The following is a 25,388-nucleotide window of genomic DNA, read 5'->3' as shown; positions in this document are numbered from 1 at the left end:
AAACTCAACCACTCAACAAATTTTTGCCGTTAATTGAAAACACACAAATAAGTCGGTAAAACAAGTTTCGGTTCAGTTGGCATTTCAGCGAGCCAGGCGCTCTGCACTTTAAATTGTAAACATACCGCAATGCCTCTTTTAAATTCAACTCCAACGTCAGAACTTCAATAGTTTAAAAGTAGGTTAAAAATCAGGCAGGTTTGCTGTGCAAGTAGTTTGAAATACTCATGTACTTGCATATCTATGGCATCTAGTATGCCGTCGGAAAAACTTTGGAGGTAACGACGGCGCGACTTGTGCATGCGACTTGTCGCGCGCCTGCGATTGTAAGCGCATTTGCTTAGTCGACAAGTGACGGAAAACTTCGCGAATCTTTTGGGAACAGAATTGTATGGCGAACACGATTTTACACTCGTTCCGTTTACGTTTTCAGTGTGACTATGTTAATGTTACAGAGAGTGATGTTATTCATAATATTCATTGAGTAAACCGTTCTTAAGCAACTTAATCCGTCTCACGAAAGTTATTATAAAGTTAAAGTACTGTAATGACATGCCGATGCCATTATTTTCGTTTCGGTCTTTAACATCAGCATCATCCCGTCTCCGTCCACTGCTGGGCAAAGGCCTCTCACATGGCATGCCACTGAGCTCGATCTTCAGCTCTTCTTCTTTAAGATCAAAACATCAAAAGTTAAAAGCTTTTATTTCATTTCTATGGAGAAGAACCGAGAAGAAACTATATACGATACTTTTTTTTTAAATAAGTGGGCGCGGCGATCGCTGGTTAGATCCCAGCGCCAAGCGTTGTATGATAAACGAATGCTTCATCATGAGGAATACAAGGATTGAATTCCTTAATGCGGGCAACACATTTTATTTTGATCGTACCAAAAATCTATATAGATGAGTTACTTTTTGTTAGTCATTAATCATTCCTGTGTACTACATATAGTACCACATCGTGCTGAGGCTTAGCCTGTCAAAGGACTCCATCCATTAACAGTACAACTCGAAGTTCTCACAGCTTTTAGTTTCCTTATTCTCTTTGCTGTTCGAAAAGCACGTCGAAGTGACCGGCGAACATAACTTTCGACGAATTCCTAATATTTTGACAAAGTTGAGCACCCATATAATGACAATGATGAATGCACCCTACAAAAATAAGTACGTGGTTGCTATATAGACTAATTAAAAAAGCCACTGGGGTCGCTGGAATTATCCAAGCGTGGGACAAACATTTATGTGATCCACAAATTCCCTGAGACTAGATGTCTTTTAGCATGTGACTTGAATGTTTACGAGTCGTTGTTCTCAAGATTGATTATTTTTCTTTCTTTTAATGATTACAATTTACACAATTATTGATATGTTTATTTATAGTTACTTGTAAATTATTGATAAGCGTCTCAATTTGAACGCAATGCGAATTTGTTTAACAACATCAAGGACCCATCAAGTCCCTTTGAAATACAAATTGTAAACGAACCCAGAATTACATGTGGAGTGCGCTGTAGCGTGTAGGTAATAGAATGGGCTACATAGACGTTCGCTCATGGTTCATCGACAACTGGTGCCCTCTCTCGTTATTTCTCCTATTCAATAGTTTCGAAATGTTCGCAGGTTTCCAGTCCGCGATTTTGCTTTCAATGCACTGCATCGCCTCATTTTATGCAAGGTTTTCTCGGAATGCGAACGATACATTTTATGTTAGAAATATTCTGATACACTGTTCCACGGCGGACTTTTGGGAATATCGCAACGGTTTTATGCGTATCGTGTTTTCTGTTTCATCGAATGTTAAGTTTTGAATTCACAGTTTTTGTAACGGTTTTTTTTGAAGTCCGATCTCGAAATTTTGACGTTGTTTTGATGTTCTTTATATGAATAAGGATATTAGAACTACATGTTTTCTTACTTTTTATATTTTCTCTTTTTCTGTAAAACAAACCTTTGATGAATTTTATTTATAGGCTCTGTGAATCAGTGCCGATTATCCATAAGGCAACTTTAGGCCAGTGCCTAGGGGCCCACTATGACCAGGGCCCAGCACACCCTTTTCAAATAAAAAAAATATGAAACCACGCTAGAAGCCCACATTATTGACACTATGCATCTAAAAAAAAAGCTCGACAAATTATCGTCTCATATTTATATGAGACGATTTCAAGTCAAGTTCAAGTTATTTTCATTCAGTGAAGAATTATCTCACACTACGATTTTTATCTTACATTTAGTAGGTCTGAGAATCTTCTACATATACTTCTCATACCCCTTAATAATAAGGGGCTTTGTTTGTAGGTTGGACGGCTAGGGTTTCTAAAAAATAGGTATTCGTTACAGAATTTCCAGATATAAACCAACTCTATTCAATTAAGTAAGAACTCTAATCTCAGTAAGTTTTCATACTATTTAAAAGTGAAACTTTACATTTACAAAGTAAAGGTGAGACGTGTTAGATGAAATAAATACAAATGTTTAATAAGCATATTATTTTCAAGTCAACACAAAGGGCTTTCAACTGAGCGGAGTTGCTGTTAATAATTAATATAAATAGGTGCTTAGTACTAGCACAAAGTTAAGATATTTTACACCACACTATTAACACAAGAAATTAGTATCTAATTTCAAAGAAAAGGATAAATCATCGGTATGTAAAACATATGTAAACAGGAGATATTTCACACAGCGGGACGCCTCGTAGGAGTTTTAATAACAGGTGTGGGCACAAAGGCCGGACGGCCCATTGTCTGTGCCTCATCCCGGCCGCAAACGAACGAGGCTCTCATTTTGCGCCGCAAGCCCGCGACACACCCGAAATATTCGCAACGAGTTTGTTGACGACTGCCTAACTAGCAGTAAACCGCCATTTTAGTTATTCGAAATTTCAACGTTGGTCAAGCAAGCTGTAGGAACCTTCTAGTGTTTGAATTATTGAGATGTTATAACATTTTGAGAAATAAGAACATAACAAATAATAATGATTAAAAAAAAATATTTTTTCATCACTCGATTTTTTTACCTATCACGGCCTTTGGTATAAAACATTCATGTTAGTTCTCTTCTTATAATTTAGTTGTTCCAAATCTGACATGTAATTTCTAAATATCACGTTCACAACTTTATGCTCAAAACAACAATTTTACAACTTAATTCGAAAGATTTTAGACTATGTCTTTGTTCATCTGAATTGCATCGTAATAAGCTTCACATTAAGGATGTTCGATATTCATCGATGTTAAATAAACATCGAGTTTAACTATAAACATCGATGGATGGACTGAGATATCATCAAAACATTGATGTTACCTGAATAAAATATTGAAACGTAAATTATTATTTTACGTTTCAGTGTGCAGTGGGTGTACATGAAGCTATCATGTATAAATATTCATTAGCAGATGATCAAGTGTCAACTAGGCATTTTCTACTTTATTTGATGACACTGATCAAAATAATCGAAGTAAGCTCACAGCCGTACTAATAAGTTTGTTCAATTTCATTTAATTTGAGTTTTTTTTAAATCTCGTCTCTGTCATACACTTAATGAGTGAGGTGTTGTTAAAATTCCATCTACTGGTAAATCATTTTAAACACACTGCCCTCTAATCACTTGTCATTGGCGGAATCACTGCGCTTCCATGCAAAAGATTCCAAGAAAAAGATAAGTTAGTAATATTTTTTATACAAAGTGTTCCTAAAAAATACAGTTATTTCTACTGCATTTATCTAATTATTAAATCTTTTCATAACTATTATAGACAGTTTTATTTGTTTCCAAAAACATCGATGTTTCAAAATATCGATGTCTTACCATCGATATTTATCTTACATCGATACTTTTGATTCGATGTTAACATCGATGTTTTCCTAACATCGATCATCCCTACTTCACATTACGGTTTTTATAAGTAGTATCTTCATGATATTTCAAGTACGTTGTTACCGAACGAGTCCTCTCAAAAACTTGCACTGCATAAAACTCCTTTCCGATAACTACACGACAAAAAAGATAGTAGCAAATTAATAAACGAATCCCGCCGTCTCGATAGCCTCTTGTACATCTCGTAAAGGATATTATTTATTTTACGTTCATTCTGAGTACCATTACGAAGTTCTGCAGGCATAATCAATGGGAGAAACATCATCGGTAGTAAGTACTATATTTATTTCTATGCATAAACATAGATTTTTCGTTTTTTTACTAAAACTGGGAAATTAAGCCTTTTCAGTATAGCAAAACAGAAAGTTACGTATGATAAATAGCGGAAGTTAGATAAAATAAGTAATCTAATATATTAAAGAACCAAGGCTTCTACCAGTGTTTTTTTTTAATCATTTGATATAAGATGTTCGTGTATTTAATACATTTAGTACACAAAATGTATTCTGATGCATTTTTATTCCGTCAGCGAGAGTTTCGGATACTAATTCTGATAGTTACAATTTCGATATTAATGGTCTAAATTGACATGTTATTCGGCACTATTTATATCCTGCTAAACATTGACGTGCTCAACGACGGTGAGATTGTACAATTAAGTTAAGAGTAGATATCATTGACGTGCACAACTTTACTTTAAATCTTTAGCAGAAATTTAAAGATACGAGTATACCACCAAACGTTGTATTTATTCCAGTTCAAGTTGTATACAAGACAAACACGATATTCTGTACTATATACATATGCATGTGAAGCTCGAAGAATTATTTAGTTGTAACTGTTTTGTCGCAACCTCCTTTGGGAATACACTTCGTATATAATTTACTGACTGTATTTGCTCATATTGTGAGTCTCGAGAGCTGTCGTATTATGTACGGAGATAGAGTCAATAAACTGTAATATTTAGGTATTCTCACATGAAATCACGTCTACAATGTTTTGTTATTTATAAATATCTTACTTGACACAACACAGAGAAACAATAATGTCACTGAACCGGATCACATTGATTCGTATGTACCTACATACCTGCAAGGTCTTGCAAGCTCCTGACACAGTAATAAAAACACTTTTGATTTGACCAGCTATTTTCCACGACATCGCCTGCGTGGATGTAGGAAAAACTTAGGTATTTTATGATAGTTGGATAAATATCATATCAGTAGTGTCAAATACCTTCACAGACCACTGAGTGTAGCCTGTGTAGCCGTTTTTTATTTATAGAAAATGGTCTTGCCCTTTGTAAGCAAAGAGACAATAAATATACATACATATATGCCACACCCGAACTACTTCATATTTTATAATTGTATGATATGAATAGATATGGTTCTAACTGGACAACTTTTGAAGATTTTAAAAATCAAACCCAAAGATGGGTCCAACTGGCGTTGAAATAAGCGTCCTATTTATCGAGTTAGTATTTGATTAGATTAAATCATATCGATTTGAACTAATAATTATCAGTTTTATCCAAGCCAAAGAAACAAAACTACCGTATTACCCTCAGTTAGGTGCTTACGTGCCCCAATTCGTGCCGTTTGCAAAATAATTACACACAGGTTTAATAGTCTCAAATACTAATTTTTGTCGATCGGTAGGTTGATCGGATTGGGCTTAAGGCAAGCAAACCATGGACACACTAAACTAAGTACCCCTATTCTGCTAATTACAACGCCCGATGAATGAATTAAATTTGGCTTAAAATGACAATGTTCGTATTCTCTTAAGCATTTATCTACACAATAATTGGAAATTCACTGTAGGACGGTTTACTCAAGGTCAATTATATACAATTAACTTCCAATTATTGTATTGGCAAAATACTTAAGAGAATGGGAATAATTTCAAATTTAATCCAATTGCCATTAATTCCTCGGCCATTGTAAAATAGCAGAATCGGGGCCCTGATAGGTAAACGGTCAATTGCTTCGATATGATTTACCAATACTTTGCGCCTAAACCCAATCTCTGTAACCTCCGGAGCATTAAATAATACCAATCATATCTAACACTCCATATTTTCAAGACAGCTGGAAAAAAATCTTAGAAAGAAACAATAGTATCTTTTAACAAAATCGTGTTTAAGATAAGTCAACAAATAAGAACAGCGGTTGGCTCAAGACGCCTTCGGTTTTTTCGCGAGTCGAGGGAAGAAAACGTTTAATAATGAGACCGCCTATAAACGAAACCGTTTCTTTTTATTCTGCGTCGCCCTTTGTCTTTTCTTTACATTTAACATGACCCCTACCTCCACAATCTCTTGAAGATACAAACCTACTTTTTATATCTTTGTTTCGCGGACCAGTTTTGGGACAGGAAATAAAATGACCTCTTTATCTGACACAAAGTTGGCAACACTTAGCATTTACAGTTCGGATGCCAAGTGCCGTTTGACGACGGTTTTGGCTCTATTACCAATTTTTTTAAACGGCACTTAGCGAGTACCTATATTTCGTTAATAAATAATTTGAAATAAAATTGAAGAAATTAATGTAAAATAATTTTTATAAAAAAGGTACTCATGATTACAAATTTCAGGAGAATCGTTTGTTGAGTTCCCCCGATTTCCCCGATACACTATCCTTAAATCCTGATCTGGTCTGTTGATGTATTTTCCCGTAGTATTAGATACAAGGGAAGGATGAAACAGTCCGTTGGTTTTACCTCTGTGCTTTCCCCAGAGCGGAGATAGTTCCAGATTTCTTCTGGTAAAAAGGTAAATATATATGAACTAGCTGTTGCCCGCGACTTCGTTCCCGTGGGTAGAAGATATAAGTTATGATTTATACCTGCCCTGTTTTTTTCTATTAGTCGCAGCGTGATGGTTTATAGCCTAAAGCCTTCCTCGATGAATGGTCTATTCAACACAAAAATAATTTTTCAATTTGGACCAGTAGCTCCTGAGATTAGTGCGTTCAAACAAACAAACTCTTCATTATGTACATATGTAATTTTTATCAGCAAAAGTCGTGTTTCAAATATGTACTTATAAGATAATACTGTTAATCTTTTATTACTTACCCGCTAATTTTACATCAGATAGAACGTTGTCCGATCGCTTTTAGCTATCATACCCATTTCCCTCTACGTGAAAGCAAAAATATAGGTTAAAAAAAACCTGAAATCACGATAAGGACTTACTTAAGGACATTTCATAAACCTTCTTGGTTTTTATTTTAGGGTCATACTTACCTAGGAAGTCACCATTCAATGGCATGAAACCGTTAGAATATTGCATATAACAGGGTCTGTGCTGCCATGTTTCTGGTGGAACTACGTAAGTAACGAAAGCTAAGGGTGTTTACGCATCAGTGAGGCACGTCGAATCGACATACAATACCGGCTCGTTATACTTTTTACATACCTACTACCCAAAAGCAATGGCGAAAGTAGAAACATGGTTAGGATCTAGGATCATATAACGTAAGTACCAAAAGTATGTTTCGTAATGGATAGAAGGACTAAGTACGTCTCACTTCTGCTAAAGATGATTTTATGTGAGTTTTTTTTTCACATTTTTCTATATCGCTTTTGATTTATAGGCTAATTATTAAAGGATGCATGAGTTTGCTCATGTTTACGCATGGGATTTTTCTAGTTTGTAGGCTAATGTTTACGCCCAATGCATTTAAGGATAATGCACTGTTTTGCTTCACAAGACAAGTAGGCCTTATCAATGATAAATCATAACGTTCATAATTATCCTTAACATTTATTTAACATTAAAATTAAGCTTATAATTAAATGCCGTTATAATTTAAAACCTATTTACATTTATTTTTTACAATTTCAAGACCGTCAAACTTATTTCATAGTTTGTCTTGTTTGTCAATCGCTGTGTATCTTCATGGGGTCAGTAAATTGTGCAGTGAGTATGTAGAACAGTGCTGGGGCTGGGACCAAGGACAAATACCACAGCTCTTTGAATCCAGTCAGTGATATAATCCCGTAAGCATGGACCAGCCAGTGACCTAACAAAATGGTCAAGTTCCTTGGATTTGATAAGGAAGACATGAGAAGTGCTGGCGCCGACTGCTCAATCTTTATAGAGAAGTGTGATGCTGACGTCATCATTGATATAATTATGATTATGTATGGGAATGAACAGTCTGAAAACAAAATACAAATTTTTGCAAAGTGAATATTTGGATAAAAAATTTTTTTTTATGGTTACTCCAACTTTAAGGTATTCAATCCTTGTGTCTTGGGAGTTTTTACAAACATTCAAGTAGCATTTGTGGACCACTCAAACCCTACGCGGGGATCGAACCCGCGAATTTTTGCGCACAGTGGGTTTAGCGTGATAACTTAAACAGCAAATTATTATGTAGATATCACAAAAGAGGATATTATTTAAGTACATTATATTTTATTCTCTGTCATTAGACATGACTGGGATTTTTGAGAGCATTTGCGCTGTAATGAAACACTTATGGTTCATTATTATAGATCTACACATAATGCACTCAATGTTACACTGGACCTAATTTCTTTGTACAATTAACATAGAGCACATTGACATCAGCTGTACAGCTTACAAATAAAAATCCTCTTGTATTCAAATAAAGTATTACAAAAAATGTAAATAATACTTACATATTAAACCAGCAGCAACTGTATGTATAAGTACAAGAATAGGATAGAAGTACAGGGCACAGTATATGGCCTTTCTGCCAGGATTGGAAGAGTCCCATGTCAACAACCATGGCCTCAGTGTTATTGTCATTAACAGGCTGAATGCATATATCAGGAGCACTACTGTATACCTGAAAAAAAAAGTTTTTTTTAAAAGAACATTCCATCCCCTGTGAGTGCAAACACTGATTTAGTTGTATACAGGCTGTTCCAACATTTTCTTTTGGCCACTGCTTGCAGGTTATATTTTTATATTAAGAAACTAAATTGTATATTGTGATTGATCAATTGAAAAGTATAAAATTTGATTTGCAGTGAGACAATATTAGGTGAGTTCACATAACATTATACTTACAATGGATATACAGCCTCCTGTGTACAATGTAGTGTCTCCTTATAGTCAGGCTGTGGGTTGTGCAGTAATGTGTACCAGTCCGACAAAGCCTTCGGAGAACAAACATGGAGGGCAATAGTGCCTGTAGGCGGCAACACTAGTAATGCTGCCAGAGTTCCTGATGCTACCTCGACAAATGCACATATGTGCTGCACCAGAATGTTCTTAGTCCTGTAAGTGAGAAGTGCCTTATTAAATAATGATTTATGTAGTAAAAATATCTATCTAAAAATAAAAAACAGGCATATTTGAAATATATGTAGGATACAAATGTCTAATGACATATTGGGATTTGGTCCTGACCTGGTCTTCACGGAGCTCTTCTTAAAAAAATAAATAACAAAGCTTGATAATTACGCTTTGACTTGTCTAGATTAATAAGGTAACATTGTCTTTACAATCGAAATTGTCATCCAGACTTGGGATAAAACCGTAAAACAGTTCTACAAAAAAACATTTGATAATAGAATACAAACTTACGCTTTGCCTACTGCTACCATATCGATGAAGAACCAGTGTAATACCATGGGCAGCATCACCATGAAGCCAAGATACAGGCCGTCGTAGAGCACGGGCTCATCAGTACATGGCACGCAGTAGCTAGATGCGTTTGTGCGGAACCCGCGAGGGCAGGCCCCGCACTCACTCCAGGTCCCGTCATCCAGCTCTGTCCGTCCGCAGTACAGACCCGGGCAACTTCGCACTGCGATCACTGACATTATACTGCTTTTGAAATGCTCTTACATTATTTTAAAGGAAGATGATCAATGTATAAGTTGTTGTAATTTAATTTTTATCAATAATCTCTAAAAGCAAGGATATTTATTTGTAATGATCAAGTTTGTTTTGAAGATTTGGCTAATGTCATTTTTGACATAACATGTAACAGACTATATTGTGGTTCAGTTCAGGAACTGCAAATGTTTACATTTCTCATTAATTTATCAGGGATATAATAGCTTAGCATCTAATAGGTCCTTGGTACTTAATATTATGGGTATGCATTGTAGGTAGGTAACGTAAGGAAACAAAAAAATAACTACAACAATGCATGTTCAATAAAATTTTATTGAAACTAATAAATAAAACACAATCAAGTCATATCTTAATAATATTTTTTATAAGAATTTACACAAATATACTAGAACATTAAAGCAGCTCAATGCACAATATTATTTATTAAGTAATACCGAAGACACAGGATTATTTTTAAACCTCACCGTTGCGAAAATAATTATATTATATTTCATAAACGCGATAATGTCGTGTGAATAAAACTGTTTGAATGTTTAATATAGTACAGGCTTATCTTAAAAAAAGAAGATTCATTCATTTCATGTTCTTAACTACTAAAAAAGACTTGAATTACAATGCCTTAAACTTGCCCGCCTCATCAACAGTACGATTACCCGAAAACCTCTGGCGTAAACGTCGCACTATGGTACGTATTGCTAAATAAGTGAGAATTAAGACAATCAGTATCATAAGTATGAAATAAGTCAAAGTATCAAGCATGTAGTATTTGAAGAAACTTAAACCAACTGCAGGAGAATGAAGGTGGCGGGCTTCACCGTGACGCAAAACATACTCGGTCCACCACACTGCGTTTTCTGGGCCCGAAATAATAGGGTCAACTACCGTGGTCCTCAGAATTGCCATGGCCTTTTCGTAACTGGAAAGATATAACAGTTTATGCACGTGTTAATAAGGTGTACCCAACTAACGCTTTGAGAAACTTATGAGTTAAAGTTAAGATGTTATTGAATATCAATAATATTTGCAAATAAAGAAAAAAGAAAGAAAATACGTTTAAACAATACAATAAAAGTAATAATCAAACATGAGGGGGTAGTATGCGTCACAGTTGTGAGGAGTATAGAAACAAGGCCCGTGTTGCGTAGTTACGCAAATACTGCGACCTTATGCGAGAAATAGTCCCATCCAGATTTTCAGCGATAGCCGATGTGTAGTAGTGGCTAGTAGGTATTATGTTATAGGTAGGTATGTTCATTATCAAAAAATACAAAATGAATTATAAAAAGAAAATTATGTGAAGTCTTACTTTTCGTTGGTCGAAACTGCAGTGATAGTTGCTTTTAAAGTGTCCTTATCCAACTTATACGGGTCTATAATTTCTCCAGCACCATGCATCGTAATTTCTTGTATGAACACTTTCCTTGACTTGACTGTCGGGAACCCAATAATTGGCACTCCATAGAACACAGCCTCTTCTAAGGAGCGAGATCCACCATGCGTTATAAAGGCTTTCACGTTAGGATGAGCTGAAATACACAAGAAAATGTTACTTAAAGAGTTACTACATTCAGAAATCCAAATACGTACTTCTTTATTTGAGTCGTATAGAATCAATGGCGGCAATCTCATATTCAGACTTTTTTGGGTAATTAAAAAAAACGTTCTGTAAAGCACAAAGTAGTCATATTATATTACTGGCCATTAAAATAGTAAGTACTAAAGATTTAGGATACTATTAAACGTAAATATATACTTTTACGTGTATTTTAGAGTATTTATTTAAAAATCAAATATTAATATAGCCACCTTTGATACCAACATTTAAAGATTGCCGCATGTGATTCCAAGTTTAATACAGATGGCCGCTTTTGACACCACGCCTTACGAAGATTACCTCTTTTGATCCTAAGTAATTTAATGCAGAATCAGGGTTGTCATAAACGTCAATGATACAAAATACTTTTCTTTATTAACTTTTATTACGTTCATATCTATCAACAATCAGTCATCTTTAATTACAATCAGTCTTATGTTATTTTTTTATAAAATCGGCTTGAAAATCACAATTAAAAGGAAATTAGGCGTAATTAAACAAAAACAAATTATTTAAAATCTTATCTAAATTCGTAAGTCACTTACTTCCTCGAGAGATTCATGGCAGTACTCTCCCTCAGGAGGAGAAGTAAAGGTTAGGGACTCCTGGCTTATATTCAAATTCTTGTAATACTCAAGTGTGAGTATTCCCGGCCAGTCCTTGCCAAAATGTTTATTTAGAAGGTTATTAATATCTTTGAGTTTGTTTTTATTAAGTGCAATAGTTTTGTTAATTTGTTTGGGATTAATCATTGAGATACTTTTCTGCCGTTTGCAAATATTAGTAGCAGTACCAATGTCACTTTTATACAAAGTTTCACCTCGCACAAGTATGTTACCCGGTTTTTTAGATCGGACCAAAATAAATCTTTTGCACTCTTTAAATCTAACCCTCCATGAAGTAGTTGGCGCCAGTATTTTTCGAGCTGCTTCTCTCCAATCATATACAGGACATTCATCTCCAAACTGTAAAACTGTTGAAGTTTGAGATATGACCTCTTTCAACTCGTCTGGGTGTAATATAACGTCCTGCCTCTTTAATTTTTTTTCTATTACGCCAAATGTGCGATCTGGTGGCATGTATGAGTGTCCTGTGACCGGGAAGACAATTTCAATGCTTTTAATAGCTGAACAAGATAACAGCCACTTAGAGCATGCCGCAATGACAATAGAATTTTTATTTTGTCCGCCGCAACCATCAGCTACTAAGCGTATAGTTTTGATGCCAGTTTTGTCCGTTTCATTTAGTCTGTGGTAAATAGCCGAGGAAATTAAATTAGAATCTTTATGGAATTCATCTTCTGTGCAACAATATGCAAATACGTTATCTCTTGTCATTGGCTGATTAGAGGATCCTTCCACCATGGTGAAGTTATATAAGTAAAGTTGACGGCTGTAGTAACAAATTTGGTCCGGTAACTTTGGAATGGGTAGATTTTTTTGACAATCAAACGATATGATTTTCAGGTCATCCCTCTGCTCACGCAATTTATCAAAGAATGCCTTTGCTCTTAATTTATGAACTCTTTTTTGGGTTATCAATGCATTTTTTTCAGCAGCATTAGTTACTAATTTAAGTTTTTCAGAAAGTTCTAGACATGTTGAGCATACATCAGTCTGCGGGGAACCGAACCCTATGTTAAAAAAGTTATTAAACACGTAACGAAAATATGACAATTTTACGTCAGGTTTCATGTGTTCAGAATGTTTATACATATTATATAACTTTTTAATATTAAGTTCCGGTGGTAGATATTGACGTTCAGCACATTTAGACTTACGGCAATAATGGGACTCCATGCATTTTAAATTTTGGATAAATTGTTTCACAGACTGCTTTTGTTCAGAAAATTTTTCATGCTGACGGAACCCACCGCGAGCTTCATGTGAAATTTCACCAACGTAAAAAAATTTTTTCATTACATAACTGACCCTATGCTTGGTGACACCAAAAATACTCAAAAAAAATTTTTGACATATGGGTACTTTCGACCCACCAACAAATACTGAGTATTTTATCGATGTTTGTTTAGTTACTCTGCTAGTTGTCCTCTTACCAATGGGTTTTATGGAACATAGTTTTAAAATGATGGCATCTTGCGTTTTCTTGCTTGGGTGAACATAAAAATTTTGATGTAACTTAAGCATCTCAGTTGTTTTTATGCTGGAACACCTAAATGCCGGTTGATCATGTTCGCAGACACGCGTAGGTAAACTTTTCGCAGAATATCTGAAATAAAGTTTTAACATCAAACCCAAGCACCCACCAACACCGATAAAACAGCGCTTATTCATAATCACCAATACAACGTTACTAATCAGTCTAATCACCAACGAAAGAAATGTAGGTAATATAAGAATAGCACAAGTTTACCTACACATCTTTACGGCATAAAATAAGCAACTTAATAAGCGCAAGGCACCGAACCTGTCCTGATTCGTTGGATTATTAAAATAGGTAAAGAAAATAAAATCAAATTAAATTTTATGTCGTAAGAGTAAAAGCTTATGTGCCAACCCTAGGCACCCAACTTACCTGTTTCTTTTAGCTATGTTTTTTTTCCATTTGTCTGGGTTTCTTTTTCGTTTTCTAGCTATAGTATTTATAGTTTCTGATGGGTGGACCTCCATTGTTTCTTATTACTAAATTTAACACAACTTTTTATCTTTAACACAGCTTTAAATCAATTAAATCCGGAGAATAAAATGTACTAAAAACTTATTTGTCGCCATCTTGTCGCGTGACCAAATGCACTGCTGTGATTGGTCGAGTGAGCACAAGCGCCGAGTTTGATTCTGAACATGCAGAAGATTGCCATCTTTGTAACTAAACTACGATTTGACAAAGGATTTGCAAGGAAAATAGCCACGTTTGGTTCTGTGTTGTCGAATAAAACCGTTTAATTCAATTTTTTACTTTTTTTTTAATAAATAACTAAAAACTGCCAAAAAATGAGATGGCCGCCTATGATTCTATACGACTCATTTCTTACCCAAAACTTGTTGCTGAGGGAACCAGGACCGAGCAATGACATTTTCGGGCTTGTCAAACATAGTCGTATTACCGATCTTCCAGAGCACTGTAAACGGTAGTTCTCGGAAACATTCTGCCAAAGTTTGCAGTATTGCTGGCGAGAGCTGTTCAGCCTCCTGCATCGCTCCCAAACTGAAGTACACAACGCCTTTAGTAGATGAATCCAGCAGATTCCTCAAATCCTGCCAAAAATTACATCCTATTAGGATAAGCCGCTAGTTTTCTTACCCGTTCACTCGATGATTGACGTCATACCTGCGGCATACCTAAGCCTGGCTTTATATGCATGCGGTCGACATAAATAACAGCTGGCACACTTGGTCTACTCCCACTCAATACAGGATTGCTAGCAATAAACAGTAAGTCAATATCATTCTCTACTTGTTGAAGACTGCGCTTCAAACCCAGTATCTGTTAGCAGCCAGTTCACAAAGTGGAAGATAGTTGTTGTAGTACTCAGCTCTAGTCTGAATATTGCGATAGAACTCGACAACTTTGTCCCAAATACTCGAGTTCCTGTAGCTAAGAGAATTTACATCCGGATACAAAAGAGGATGGATGGGATTGCCCTTAGATTCATGCTGATGGATCTTGCCACTGGATGTAGTAATAGCGATGTGAGGAGCCTTATATTTTTCAGCTACCGCATAAAGTAACGGCACATCAGCTTCCGTGATGACCAGATCAAAGATGACGTTCGGGTTAATGAATAGCGCCGTCATTTGTTTCGACTTTAATTGCACTATCGCCAGTTTAACCGAGAATTCGTTAATAGCTTTCAAACGCTGATATAAGTCATCGGTATTCGTCATTAATTTTCTATATTCCTCCCAATACAGCGACGAATCTTCACCGACATCAATTTCAATTATATTTTCGGCTTCTGGATAACGGAAATGTCCTGGATATGCTGTCATAACAACAACTGAATGTCCTTTCTGAGCGAGTAACGATACATATCCTCTGAAAACTAAGTGGTCGGTGTAAGACAATGAAGAGAAAAGAGCAAGTATCGATGCACCTTCCACTGCTTGGCTTAGATATGCAAGCACTAAAACAGCACAAAACTTCATCAGCCCATGTCCACCTGGATTAAAGAGATATCACTATAAATATGTCCGTTCACTGATAACGTACCTATATTAATAAGAGACAAAACTTCACAGAAAACACTCGTAGGTAAGTAAATACTGTTATAATACAGTAAATTAACAGCTGTGCAAACATTATTTCATCGTCCTAACCGATAAATTGATTACATTGATGAGGTGACACCATATAGGCAAAGAATTACAAACTTAGCAATGTATAAATATGAACTCACTTCGATAAAGCTCCCGAATGAGCACTGCAACTGTGATGCGAAATTATCAACTGCACTAATTGTACAAAAGATGCCTTGATAATTGCAGCGTGCAAGTTGTGCGACTCAATTGATAAAACAAGTTATGTGGACTTGGCAGGCGACGAGAGATTACTATTTGTAAGAAAGTACTTTCTCATAACACAAATGTGAACTTCAAGAGTATGTTTCGCTAAGGACGTGTGTCTGGTTGTATAAATAAAAGCCGTGTGTTGTTACCCAATACCCCGCATGTTGTACTACATGTCTAGGTACGTCTGGGTGTAAGTAACTACTACATAAATTATGATAAGCTGTAGCTCCATAATTACATATACAGTTATGAGTGTGAGAGGGAACCTGTTTATTTAAAATAAGTACAGTTGATCCTAGAAATTTAGTCTGTAGGTATCCTACATACCTACGAATATTAGCGAGTGACTTAATTAGAGTTGTATTATATTAAAAATACTAAAAATAAATGTACGCTTATGATAATAAATTATTTTCGGTATACAACCGGTACCTTATTTCATTCCTCGATGCTACTACATAAATATACTGACTCCTATCTTTTCACGGCGGAACCACTGTCACCTGAAGCGTAACGTTCTTTATTCGTGACCAAGCATCCCGTTTGAGCGGGACTGTCAGGCTTTGAACGGGACGGTCCCTTTTTATAATAATTAGTATCGGTGTCCGAAATTAAAGATAAAATTTTCCCTGAGGTGTAAAATAAAAGGGATCTATAAATGGTCATGTTACTTTAGTATACAATATAAAGTAGACACCTTCGTAACGCACCATACTTTTGTTACCATAGCAACGATGCACGAACGTCACAACAATCAGTCAAAATCCTCAGACAAATAGCCTTGTTTATGTTGTCTTGAAAGAATAGGATAAAACGGTTTTCTTTTATAGGTTCGCCATTTACCTGTCACAAGATATGTACCTAACGTTATTCTAATTATGATAATGGATAACGACGTGGCTAACTATTCAGTGATTGGTCGCATCGGGGGAGGGTGCCCATGGGCTGGTCTTCAAGGCAAGACACATTCCCACGGGACGCGAGGTAGCCCTAAAGAAGATACTTATTAAAAACCTCGAGGATGGCATTCCAGTGAACGTTATGAGGGAGATAAAAGCGTTGCAGCTGCTTCGATGTAAATATGTAAGCAAGGCTTCTTATTAGCAGTTTTTGCTTCTTAGGCCTCGTCCCAGTAGGCAAACTGTGCGCTTAAAGCATTGTGCGTACAAACTGTACAGTGATTGCAAAACCAGGAATCTGTGGACACTCCATTTCAAATATATGGAAAGGCGTAATAAATCGTTATGCCGCAAACTCAGTCAACGGCTAACATTTTGCCTGCTGGGGACGCCTTACTTACGTTTTTTTGTACTGAAATATATCTCCACAGATAATAAAACTCCACGACATGTTCCCCCGCGGTATGAGCCTGGTGCTAGTTCTGGAGTACATGTGCTCAGGGCTGTGGGATATGCTGCATCACACACAGCAGGAGCTGACCCTTCCGAGGGTCAAGACTTACGCGCAAATGCTGTTGAAAGGCACTCGTTACATGCACGCGCATTATGTAATGCATAGGGTAAGTCAATATTCATTACAAAACCATTGCTATTTGTTTTTAATGACTACATAATATGACACCCTTAAAAGTAGATACCTAGAATACCTAAACAGTATCTTCCTACACAGGTATTTCATACACGATACCAATATAAATCTGTTTAAGTCTGTTGTTTGTTAGAATTTTTGCCTAGTTTGCCTCATGCTCAAAACACCTGAACCGATTTTGATGCGATTTATTAATATACTGGTCTGAAACTGAAAATGTAAGGGATAACATTTAAAATAGTGTCGTTTGTTTGTAGGCAAATTAAATACTTAGGTACATTAGTTCCATTGAAAACTAAGTATAATAATAATTATCAAAGTTCGTTAATAAGTAATACGACAGTTGCGACACCGTTAGCATTAATTACCTAGTTGATATAATAATTTAATTCGTAGGTTTATTTTAAATGCAGTTTTTTTTTTTTTGAAGTCGTTTTTTTTTATTAATTCTTTGCGTAAGACTGTCCAACTATTTGACTATAGCAACTTCTAAAATTACTTTTATTAGGACTTGAAACCTGCAAACCTCCTTATAAACCATGAAGGGATTTGAAGATCGCGGATTTAGGTCTAGCTAGACTCTACTGGCCCGATGGAGGAAGACCATATTCACATCAAGTTGCCACAAGGTAAAATATACTTAACGGTAAAGTATATTCACATTAATACCTATTTAACTTTGAAACTCTTCATATTACCTTTTTTAGATGGTATAGAGCTCCCGAGTTGTTGTACGGCGGCAAGGTATACAATGAAAAAGTTGACCTATGGGCCGTTGGATGTATATTGGCAGAATTGATAACGAAACAAGCACTCTTTGCCGTTAGTATATGTTGCTAAATTAATTTATAATTTCGTGGACTCTTTAAATGTTTTATATTTATACTTTTAGACACAAGACGGAAGGTGAAGATGTATCAAAATATTCTATTTGCAAATATTCGACCTTTAGACATAAAAAGCAAAATCACTACTCACTACATAGTATAAAACAAAGTCGCTTTTTCTGTCATCATGTTGTATGTCCCTATGAACGCTTAAATCTTTCAAACTACGCAACGGATTTTGATGCGGTTTTCAACAATAGATAGAGCAATTCTTGAGGAAGGTTTTAGTGTATAATAAGTTTAGGTTTTGTGTAAACTGACAATATTACAACGATATTAGTTAAACATGTCGGAAAAAATTAAGCCATTCGAGAGATTTCCTCGAGAACGCTGCCCAAAACCTTTTGAGTTACAACAAAACTATGTATGGCGGGTTTGTACCTCTTTAATAAATCTACAAAAAAGTCCGCGGTGGGTATATGTCTATCTTCCAAGGATAACCCACAATAACCATTTTTATGTGTTTTCTTAATACAGTAAAATTATGGGTTATTTACGAACCTATTTTTAACAATACAGTATTAATCCTTATCCAAATAAATAAGTTAGATATATTATACATGTAATATAGAACAAAATTGCCTTTTACAACTACACCAAAAAAGTGAATAGGTAATGAGTTATCGTAATATTAAAATCTCCGCGCGAGAAATTAAAAATCGATGAAACGTAGCGAAGATATCGTTGGCATCTATATACTAATATACTTATATACTAATATATAAAGCTGAAGAGTTTGTTTGTTTGTTTGTTTGAACGCGCTAATCTCAGGAACTACTGGTTCAAATTGAAAAAATATTTTTGTGTTGAATAGACCATTCATCGAGAGAGGTTTTAGGCTATATATCATCACGCTGCGACCAATAGGAGCGAAGAAAAAGTCATAACTTATATCTTCTAACCACGCAGACGAAGTCGCGGGCAACAGCTAGTTAAAAATAAATGAAAATTAACGTGTGATTAGATCCTTTCTTCTTTATTCAAGGGGGAATCAGACATTGAACAGCTGGCGATTGTGTTGCAACACTTAGGCACGCCTACAGAGGAGACCTGGCCAGGACATTCAGAGTTACCAGACTTCCATAAGATCACTTTCCCCGAGTCATCACCGACACCCTGGCCAGAACTACTGCCGGGAGTGGAGCCTCACGCTGTGCACCTTGTCAAGTCCTTCATAATGTATGATGCTGATAAGAGGATATCAGCAAAAGAGGTATACTCAGTTTCTATGAATCCTATAGCAACTTTAGCAAGTAATCTTGAAATATTTGTCTTTGGCGACTGTTTTTTTATCAACACTAATACGTGAAAGAGTATCATAAATGTTAATTTTTAATCTTAACTATAATTTGATACTAATTTCAGGCATTACGGCACCAGTGGTTTTACAACAGACCCGCGCCAGCGTCTTTGGAAGACATGCCAAAACCAATGATGAATAAACTTAAGTAGGTACTCGTCGGGAGCAATAAAAATGCACACATTTCAAAATGTATTTTATTGAATTTAATTAAATTATAAATCAGTTATAATTACAATATCAAGTTGTACTTTTACATCTTATGTACATTTGAGCCAAAATAGTGAATGCACAGAAATACCCTAAAATATAACAGCTAAAAATAATGTCCTACAGAAGGCGATGGGAAGATAATATGATATCAACACCTTACTTGCAATTTCTCATACCCACACACATAAATATACTAAAACTACCCAAAACATGTCATAAGGGTCAAATCGCATTCACCTAATCTGGATATTGTTATTGCAATATTTCTTAAGACTTAATTATTAAAATACTTCAGCTTCTTTATTTCTTGACATATTGACGTCGCAAGTGAGCCGACTTCCAAACGCCAACAACGAATATCCAATCAAAATTGATATCTTTAAAACTACTTTACTTTTTGGAATCATTCGGAGAAACCTAGTTCCGTTAATAAATAAACTCTATTTTAAATAATAAAATAAAATGCAGATAAACATTTACATTAAGAGAGATCAAATTATACCGTTCCATCCATTTTTGTTTAATTCACGTCTTTATTAACCCGTCGAGCCATACGGCATAAAGAATCGTCGCATCGATAATACTTACCATTAAATTTTGTTTATATTACTGTAATTAATGAGGAAAATCTTTTACCTTATAGCACAGTAAGACATAAGATAATTTCAGTAAAGTCTACCACAGCCACTGTTACATAATAAAAGTTAAGTAACATTGGACTTCGATGTATGATTATTACGATACAAACTTATAAATAACACTTTTCAAGAATTTGTAAGTGCGCTAAGAAAGGTGCTGCACAAATATTCAAATATTAGCACCTTGGTTCAAACGACATTTGTAAACATACAATTTGTGATGTTAATGGTGTTCACGAGATCCTGTCTTGAATCGAAACATTGAATGATTGAAGATTGATCTCTGATCAATCTTAAGAAAGTATGTAACAATTCGACGCACACTTCTTGGGAGTCAAAACAAACAAACAATATTAAGAAAATCATGAGAGAAAATAGGATTATAGTAATAACATAATTATGATGATGGTCTAAATATGATGATATAGTAATTTGCGTGTCTTGGCCCTAATTTGAAAAGTGTTCTTTTTATGCTGTCGCAATTTCAACCCTATCACTACTTTGGTTCAGAGCAACGAGGTAAAACCTCAGTTTATTTCACATCTGTACCGTAACGGAATACTAACCTAAGTTTCTGAAAGGCTCATCAGTAGCTTATCCAATTGAATAGGTAACAATTAATTTGCTTAATTGACAAAAGTCTAATCAATCACAGCAATTTAATATTTACCGACGATTAATATATTTTCAGTAAACTGGCCTTTCAGAACGCAGAGGTAAGTGTTATAAGTATTCTAAATTGTATCGTTTAGTCATTTAGCTAGTACACTAGAAATTAGCTAACAATATGGAGCCCTCGGGTCCATACAAACATCAAAACAGTTGCGAGCGCAACGTAAACTAAAACGCGTATACATTCTGCGATGGTACCGCCATCTATTTTACTACATCAAAGATTGCGCATTTTATAGATATGAAACCTGGTTGTCAAGTTTAAAACCGAATTTATTCATATGAGACAATTAGTTACTTTACGTAATGTAAAGTTTGACGATACGAACAGCATGTAACATACCTACTAAACACGAAATCTTTGCCTAATTTACATCTTTAAAAATCAAAATTTCTAGAGATTGCCTCATATACTTCCAGCATAATTTGTACGTTACTCCATTAACTAAGCCTATACAATATAATTTTGGCTATCAAAATAGCTAGATGCTTTTTATTGCTGTAATACCTGGCATCTAAAATTACATTTTTGAAAACGATACCCGACTGTGCATGTTTACGTTTGATTACAAAATATTTTCAGAGATTAATGAAATTCTAACCCTATACAATATCTACGAATTCGACCCATTATGTAAAAATGTTGTTTACAATAGCTCAAATTTTAGTAATTGTGAAGAGAATTGTCTCTTGACATGTACTAACTGATGTAGGTAGAAATGAGCGCATAATAGTTCTGATTAGATTGCATTTCATAACAAGTTTCGCGAGGTGAATAACCGCGGGACAAGAACAAACACAGATAAGTGGTGTTTGTTAGATTTATCAGATAATCCGCCCTGCTTCCACACAACTACATGAACTCCGCTAACCAACAGGGTGATACCTCGAATTCGCAAACAATGTCCCTTGATAAGCTTCCCGTCTCTCTAAGTCAAGCACAGCCGAGAAATAAAATAAAACCGTATATACACTGACATACAATATTTACAATGCTCTATGAGAGCAGTTTTACAACATGAGGTTATCTTCGTGTAAAATCGTACATTGACAGGCTGTCAATTTATCTAACTAAAGAAGGATCACTGTTCTAAGGAAACGTAACAAGCACCTAAAGACTTGCATAACTTGGAACATTTGCGTCTTTACTAAGATTCTTCTATGAAACTGTTAACAAGTACTTATATTTTGTAAGATAGAAACAATATATCAATATATCCTAGGGAAAGACCTGTTTCACAACCGTCGGATAACCAATTACCAATATGAACCGTATACCGCAGTGAATACATACCGCTGTGTACGCGCTGTCAAAACTTTATGTTGTTTTACAAGGTGACAATAACTCTTATTTACACCCAACCAATAATTTAATACCAAGTTTACCGTGACATCCCTACGTTAAAAGACTACAATAAATACAAAGCTAGCGATCTACAATCAGTGCATCACATGACATTGACGAAACCCGAATTACGTTAAATATTTATAGCTTACATCAAAACCGCAGTTAACCAAGAAGCATTCATTTAAACATTTTAATTACGTTCATACCTTATAAATACACGTAAGTCAACTCGTGTAAAAAAAACAAACTGATTTGACAGCGCGTACGGCGTACTTGTAGATTGTGTTTCGCTGTGCAGCATTCGGCTGTTGTCGGCATTGTTCGGCTGCAGTTCGGGTGTAGAGGTCGCCGCTCGGCGTGAGACAGGCCGCGTGTCTAGTTGGGCACCCAGCCGGCGGCCGCCAGGTACTGTCGCACGGCCAGGTCCAGCTCGCAGTCGGGCGCCGCCGCGCGCCGCAGCAGCACGCCCTTCATCGTCACGTACTGCGCCGCCGGCAGGCTCAGAGCCGAACACAGCTGTTGAAACAATATAAAATACATATCAAATGATATTTACGTAAACATATTATGTTTGGGTACCTAAGTAAATAACACGAACAATAGCCGTATGCTTATCGTTGTCCTACTATTTGAGTCTATATGACTAAGTTAACGCTGTATTGTAGTAGTATAAATAAATATCTGTAACGCAATATGTAAAGTTGGCATTATATTATTAACTTCGTCCAAGATGGTTTATTTGACCTAAATGAAACTAGAACATATATTTGTCGAATTTGCTAAATAATTAAAACTCAAAGAAATCAAAGGTCGCGTGCATGAGGCTCATAAATACCGCATGCAAAGATTTTGCTGTTTTTAAATGACACAAAACGTGACTCATGTTGTTAAAAATTTGAATTAGCTATATACTAGGTTGACATGGTAAAATTTATTATTTAGAAATGTGTTACAGAAATAACGTTATACCACTGCTTGCATTTTGCCGTTTCTTGAAATATTTTAGGTCACGAAATCACATAATGAATTTTGTCATCTCAATAGTAGATTTGAAAGTTCCTAAGGCCAAAAACTAGCCAGGGTCACGGGCAGCAACATATCCAAGCATTAGCAGTGTTTTTAATACAGCACGAAATAAAGTAGGTTATAGTTTTGGTCAGACGCATTACAGTCGCAATGTATCTAAAATTACACACTTCCCATCTTCTTTTTTATTGGGACTAACCCGCCACACATGTACCTCATTGCAACTCCTGTAAGCCAGGATCTAGGACGAAAATCAACGAAAACCAAACGCAACACTAAGTTCGATGTGTCCAAGTCCAAGGGAAACAATTAACTGCCTCCATTTCCAATTTTGCTCAGCGGCTAACTTGGGTTCGCTAGTATCGAGATCGCTCGTAGTTTTCTAAATGGATCACCGAGGGCTTTTTGGAGCCAATTACCACGTGGCACAATACCTGTATCTCGTTATTGGTCAGCAGATGCCTCGAGCATCCGCCGCTGCTGTTGCTGCATAAGCTCTTTTTGGAGCATCCACATGCCGGTACTTCCGTCCCGTGTGCACCTTGGCTGGTGGAACTTGAGCCGCTTTCGCCGTCTCTGTCGCACAGACATCAAGAAAATGTTTTATACCAGGCACCGGAAAACATCTTACGAATATGATCGTTTAAAGAGATTGTAACAAAATGTTGACTGAATAGTCAATATTTAAGCACAGATAGTGTAGATCCTCCCCTAATATTATAAATGCGAAAGTTTGTATCTGTGGAAGTATGGACGTTTCTTGCTCTTTCTCGCAAAAAACCACTGAACGGATATAGAGACTAAACTTGGTACAGATAGTTTAAAACCAGAATTAGCACGTAGGATAGCTTTTTTTTATCCCGACTTTATGTTCCCGTGGGTTCAGTTTTCAATTTGTAGCGGGCGGGCCTCGCAAAATTTACGATTTGCTACCTTAAATAGAGTCAGTAATATTTTTGGAATAAGCTTTTTGACTAACCTTTTTCTTAGCGGCTGCATGCTGTTCTGCGTTTGCTCTTTTGTCTGGCTGATTTCCAGACACCCACTTGCTGCCCTGGCGAAAACAATAGTTATACGGGATCAAACCCAAAACTACACGGTTCATCATCACACCCTACTGGCATACAATTATATCAATAACAATGAATATTACGCAACCTAAAAAAATATTATGGAAGACCTATTATAATAATACCCTGTCACTAATGCTCTCAAAGTTATAGAAAATGTTTTCCGATAGTGAGAATGCCAGGACCGAACTGGTATGTCGGCAACAAGGCGGACGCAGCGCTATGAATGTATTTTTTTGTTGCAAACCATCGTCGTGAAACTTTACACACATGTTGTTGGAGGGATTAGAAGTAACACAGAGTTTGTACAATCAACTTAAAAAAAGGTGTATGAAAAATTCCCGTATCACTAATAAGATTATAAAACATGCGTCGCTTAGAACACGTGGTCGTTGACGCGGTAGACCTTGAACGTCATGATGACAATATGCAGGGGGGCCGAGAGCTGACTACGATCGGCTTCGGGGCGCGTGACGCCGGCCAGGCGGTAGCTAGCGGGGTATAGTATTGTGCAGTACCAGGAGGCGGTCGGGCAGGTCCTGCGGCGCGGCGGGGTGGCGGCGGCGCGCCGCGTGCTGCTCGTAGTGCGCGCACTCCTCGGGGCGCGTGACGCCGGCCAGGCGGTAGCTAGCGGGGTATAGTATTGTGCAGTACCAGGAGGCGTCGGGCAGGTCCTGCGGCGCGGCGGGGTGGCGGCGGCGCGCCGCGTGCTGCTCGTAGTGCGCGCACTCCTCGGGGCGCGTGACGCCGGCCAGGCGGTAGCTAGCGGGGTATAGTATTGTGCAGTACCAGGAGGCGGTCGGGCAGGTCCTGCGGCGCGGCGGGGTGGCGGCGGCGCGCCGCGTGCTGCTCGTAGTGGCGCGCACTCCTCGGGGCGCGTGACGCCGGCCAGG

The 25,388-nt window shown here is 36.6% G+C and overlaps 4 protein-coding genes and 2 long non-coding RNA genes across 6 annotated transcripts; 1 reads left to right on the top strand and 5 right to left on the bottom strand.

Moving 5' to 3' along the window:
• Positions 1 to 7,658: 7,658 nt before the first annotated feature.
• Positions 7,659 to 9,845, bottom strand: LOC113507284 (JNK1/MAPK8-associated membrane protein-like). The gene is made up of 4 exons (XM_026890146.1): positions 9,455 to 9,845; positions 8,936 to 9,145; positions 8,542 to 8,711; positions 7,659 to 8,054 (listed from the first exon to the last, which is right to left on the bottom strand). Exons 1-4 carry the CDS (start codon positions 9,691 to 9,693, stop codon positions 7,774 to 7,776), a joined length of 900 nt encoding a protein of 299 aa, XP_026745947.1. The 5' UTR covers positions 9,694 to 9,845; the 3' UTR covers positions 7,659 to 7,773.
• Positions 9,846 to 10,234: 389 nt separating this feature from the next.
• On the bottom strand, positions 10,235 to 15,430 carry LOC113507283 (putative UDP-glucuronosyltransferase ugt-58). The gene is given in 5 exon segments (XM_026890145.1): positions 10,235 to 10,646; positions 11,037 to 11,256; positions 14,317 to 14,539; positions 14,613 to 14,773; positions 14,776 to 15,430. Coding segments are annotated over 5 exon segments (1,566 nt in total). The 3' UTR covers positions 10,235 to 10,339.
• On the bottom strand, positions 11,691 to 14,303 carry LOC113507281. Its single transcript, XM_026890144.1, has 2 exons — positions 13,860 to 14,303; positions 11,691 to 13,553 (listed from the first exon to the last, which is right to left on the bottom strand). Exons 1-2 carry the CDS (start codon positions 13,952 to 13,954, stop codon positions 11,849 to 11,851), a joined length of 1,800 nt encoding a protein of 599 aa, XP_026745945.1. The 5' UTR covers positions 13,955 to 14,303; the 3' UTR covers positions 11,691 to 11,848.
• Positions 15,431 to 16,677: 1,247 nt separating the features above from the next.
• LOC113507279 (cyclin-dependent kinase 20-like) lies at positions 16,678 to 19,766 on the top strand. The gene is given in 8 exon segments (XM_026890143.1): positions 16,678 to 16,719; positions 16,721 to 16,876; positions 17,124 to 17,312; positions 17,850 to 17,886; positions 17,889 to 17,970; positions 18,049 to 18,163; positions 19,214 to 19,441; positions 19,594 to 19,766. Coding segments are annotated over 8 exon segments (936 nt in total). The 3' UTR covers positions 19,681 to 19,766.
• LOC113507280 lies at positions 19,712 to 23,943 on the bottom strand. The gene is made up of 2 exons (XR_003401837.1): positions 23,860 to 23,943; positions 19,712 to 22,915 (listed from the first exon to the last, which is right to left on the bottom strand). It is a non-coding gene; the product is annotated as an uncharacterized LOC113507280 (long non-coding RNA).
• A 4-nt stretch (positions 23,944 to 23,947) lies between these two features.
• Positions 23,948 to 25,295, bottom strand: LOC113507278. Its single transcript, XR_003401836.1, has 3 exons — positions 25,285 to 25,295; positions 24,405 to 24,474; positions 23,948 to 24,001 (listed from the first exon to the last, which is right to left on the bottom strand). It is a non-coding gene; the product is annotated as an uncharacterized LOC113507278 (long non-coding RNA).
• Positions 25,296 to 25,388: the final 93 nt, after the last annotated feature.

The sequence above is a fragment of the Trichoplusia ni genome, unplaced genomic scaffold (genome assembly GCF_003590095.1).
Source record: "Trichoplusia ni isolate ovarian cell line Hi5 unplaced genomic scaffold, tn1 tig00001365, whole genome shotgun sequence".
NCBI classification, from domain to species: Eukaryota; Metazoa; Arthropoda; class Insecta; order Lepidoptera; family Noctuidae; genus Trichoplusia; species Trichoplusia ni.
Note: the sequence above shows the minus strand (reverse complement) of the source record. Positions and strands in the feature narration are given on the sequence as shown.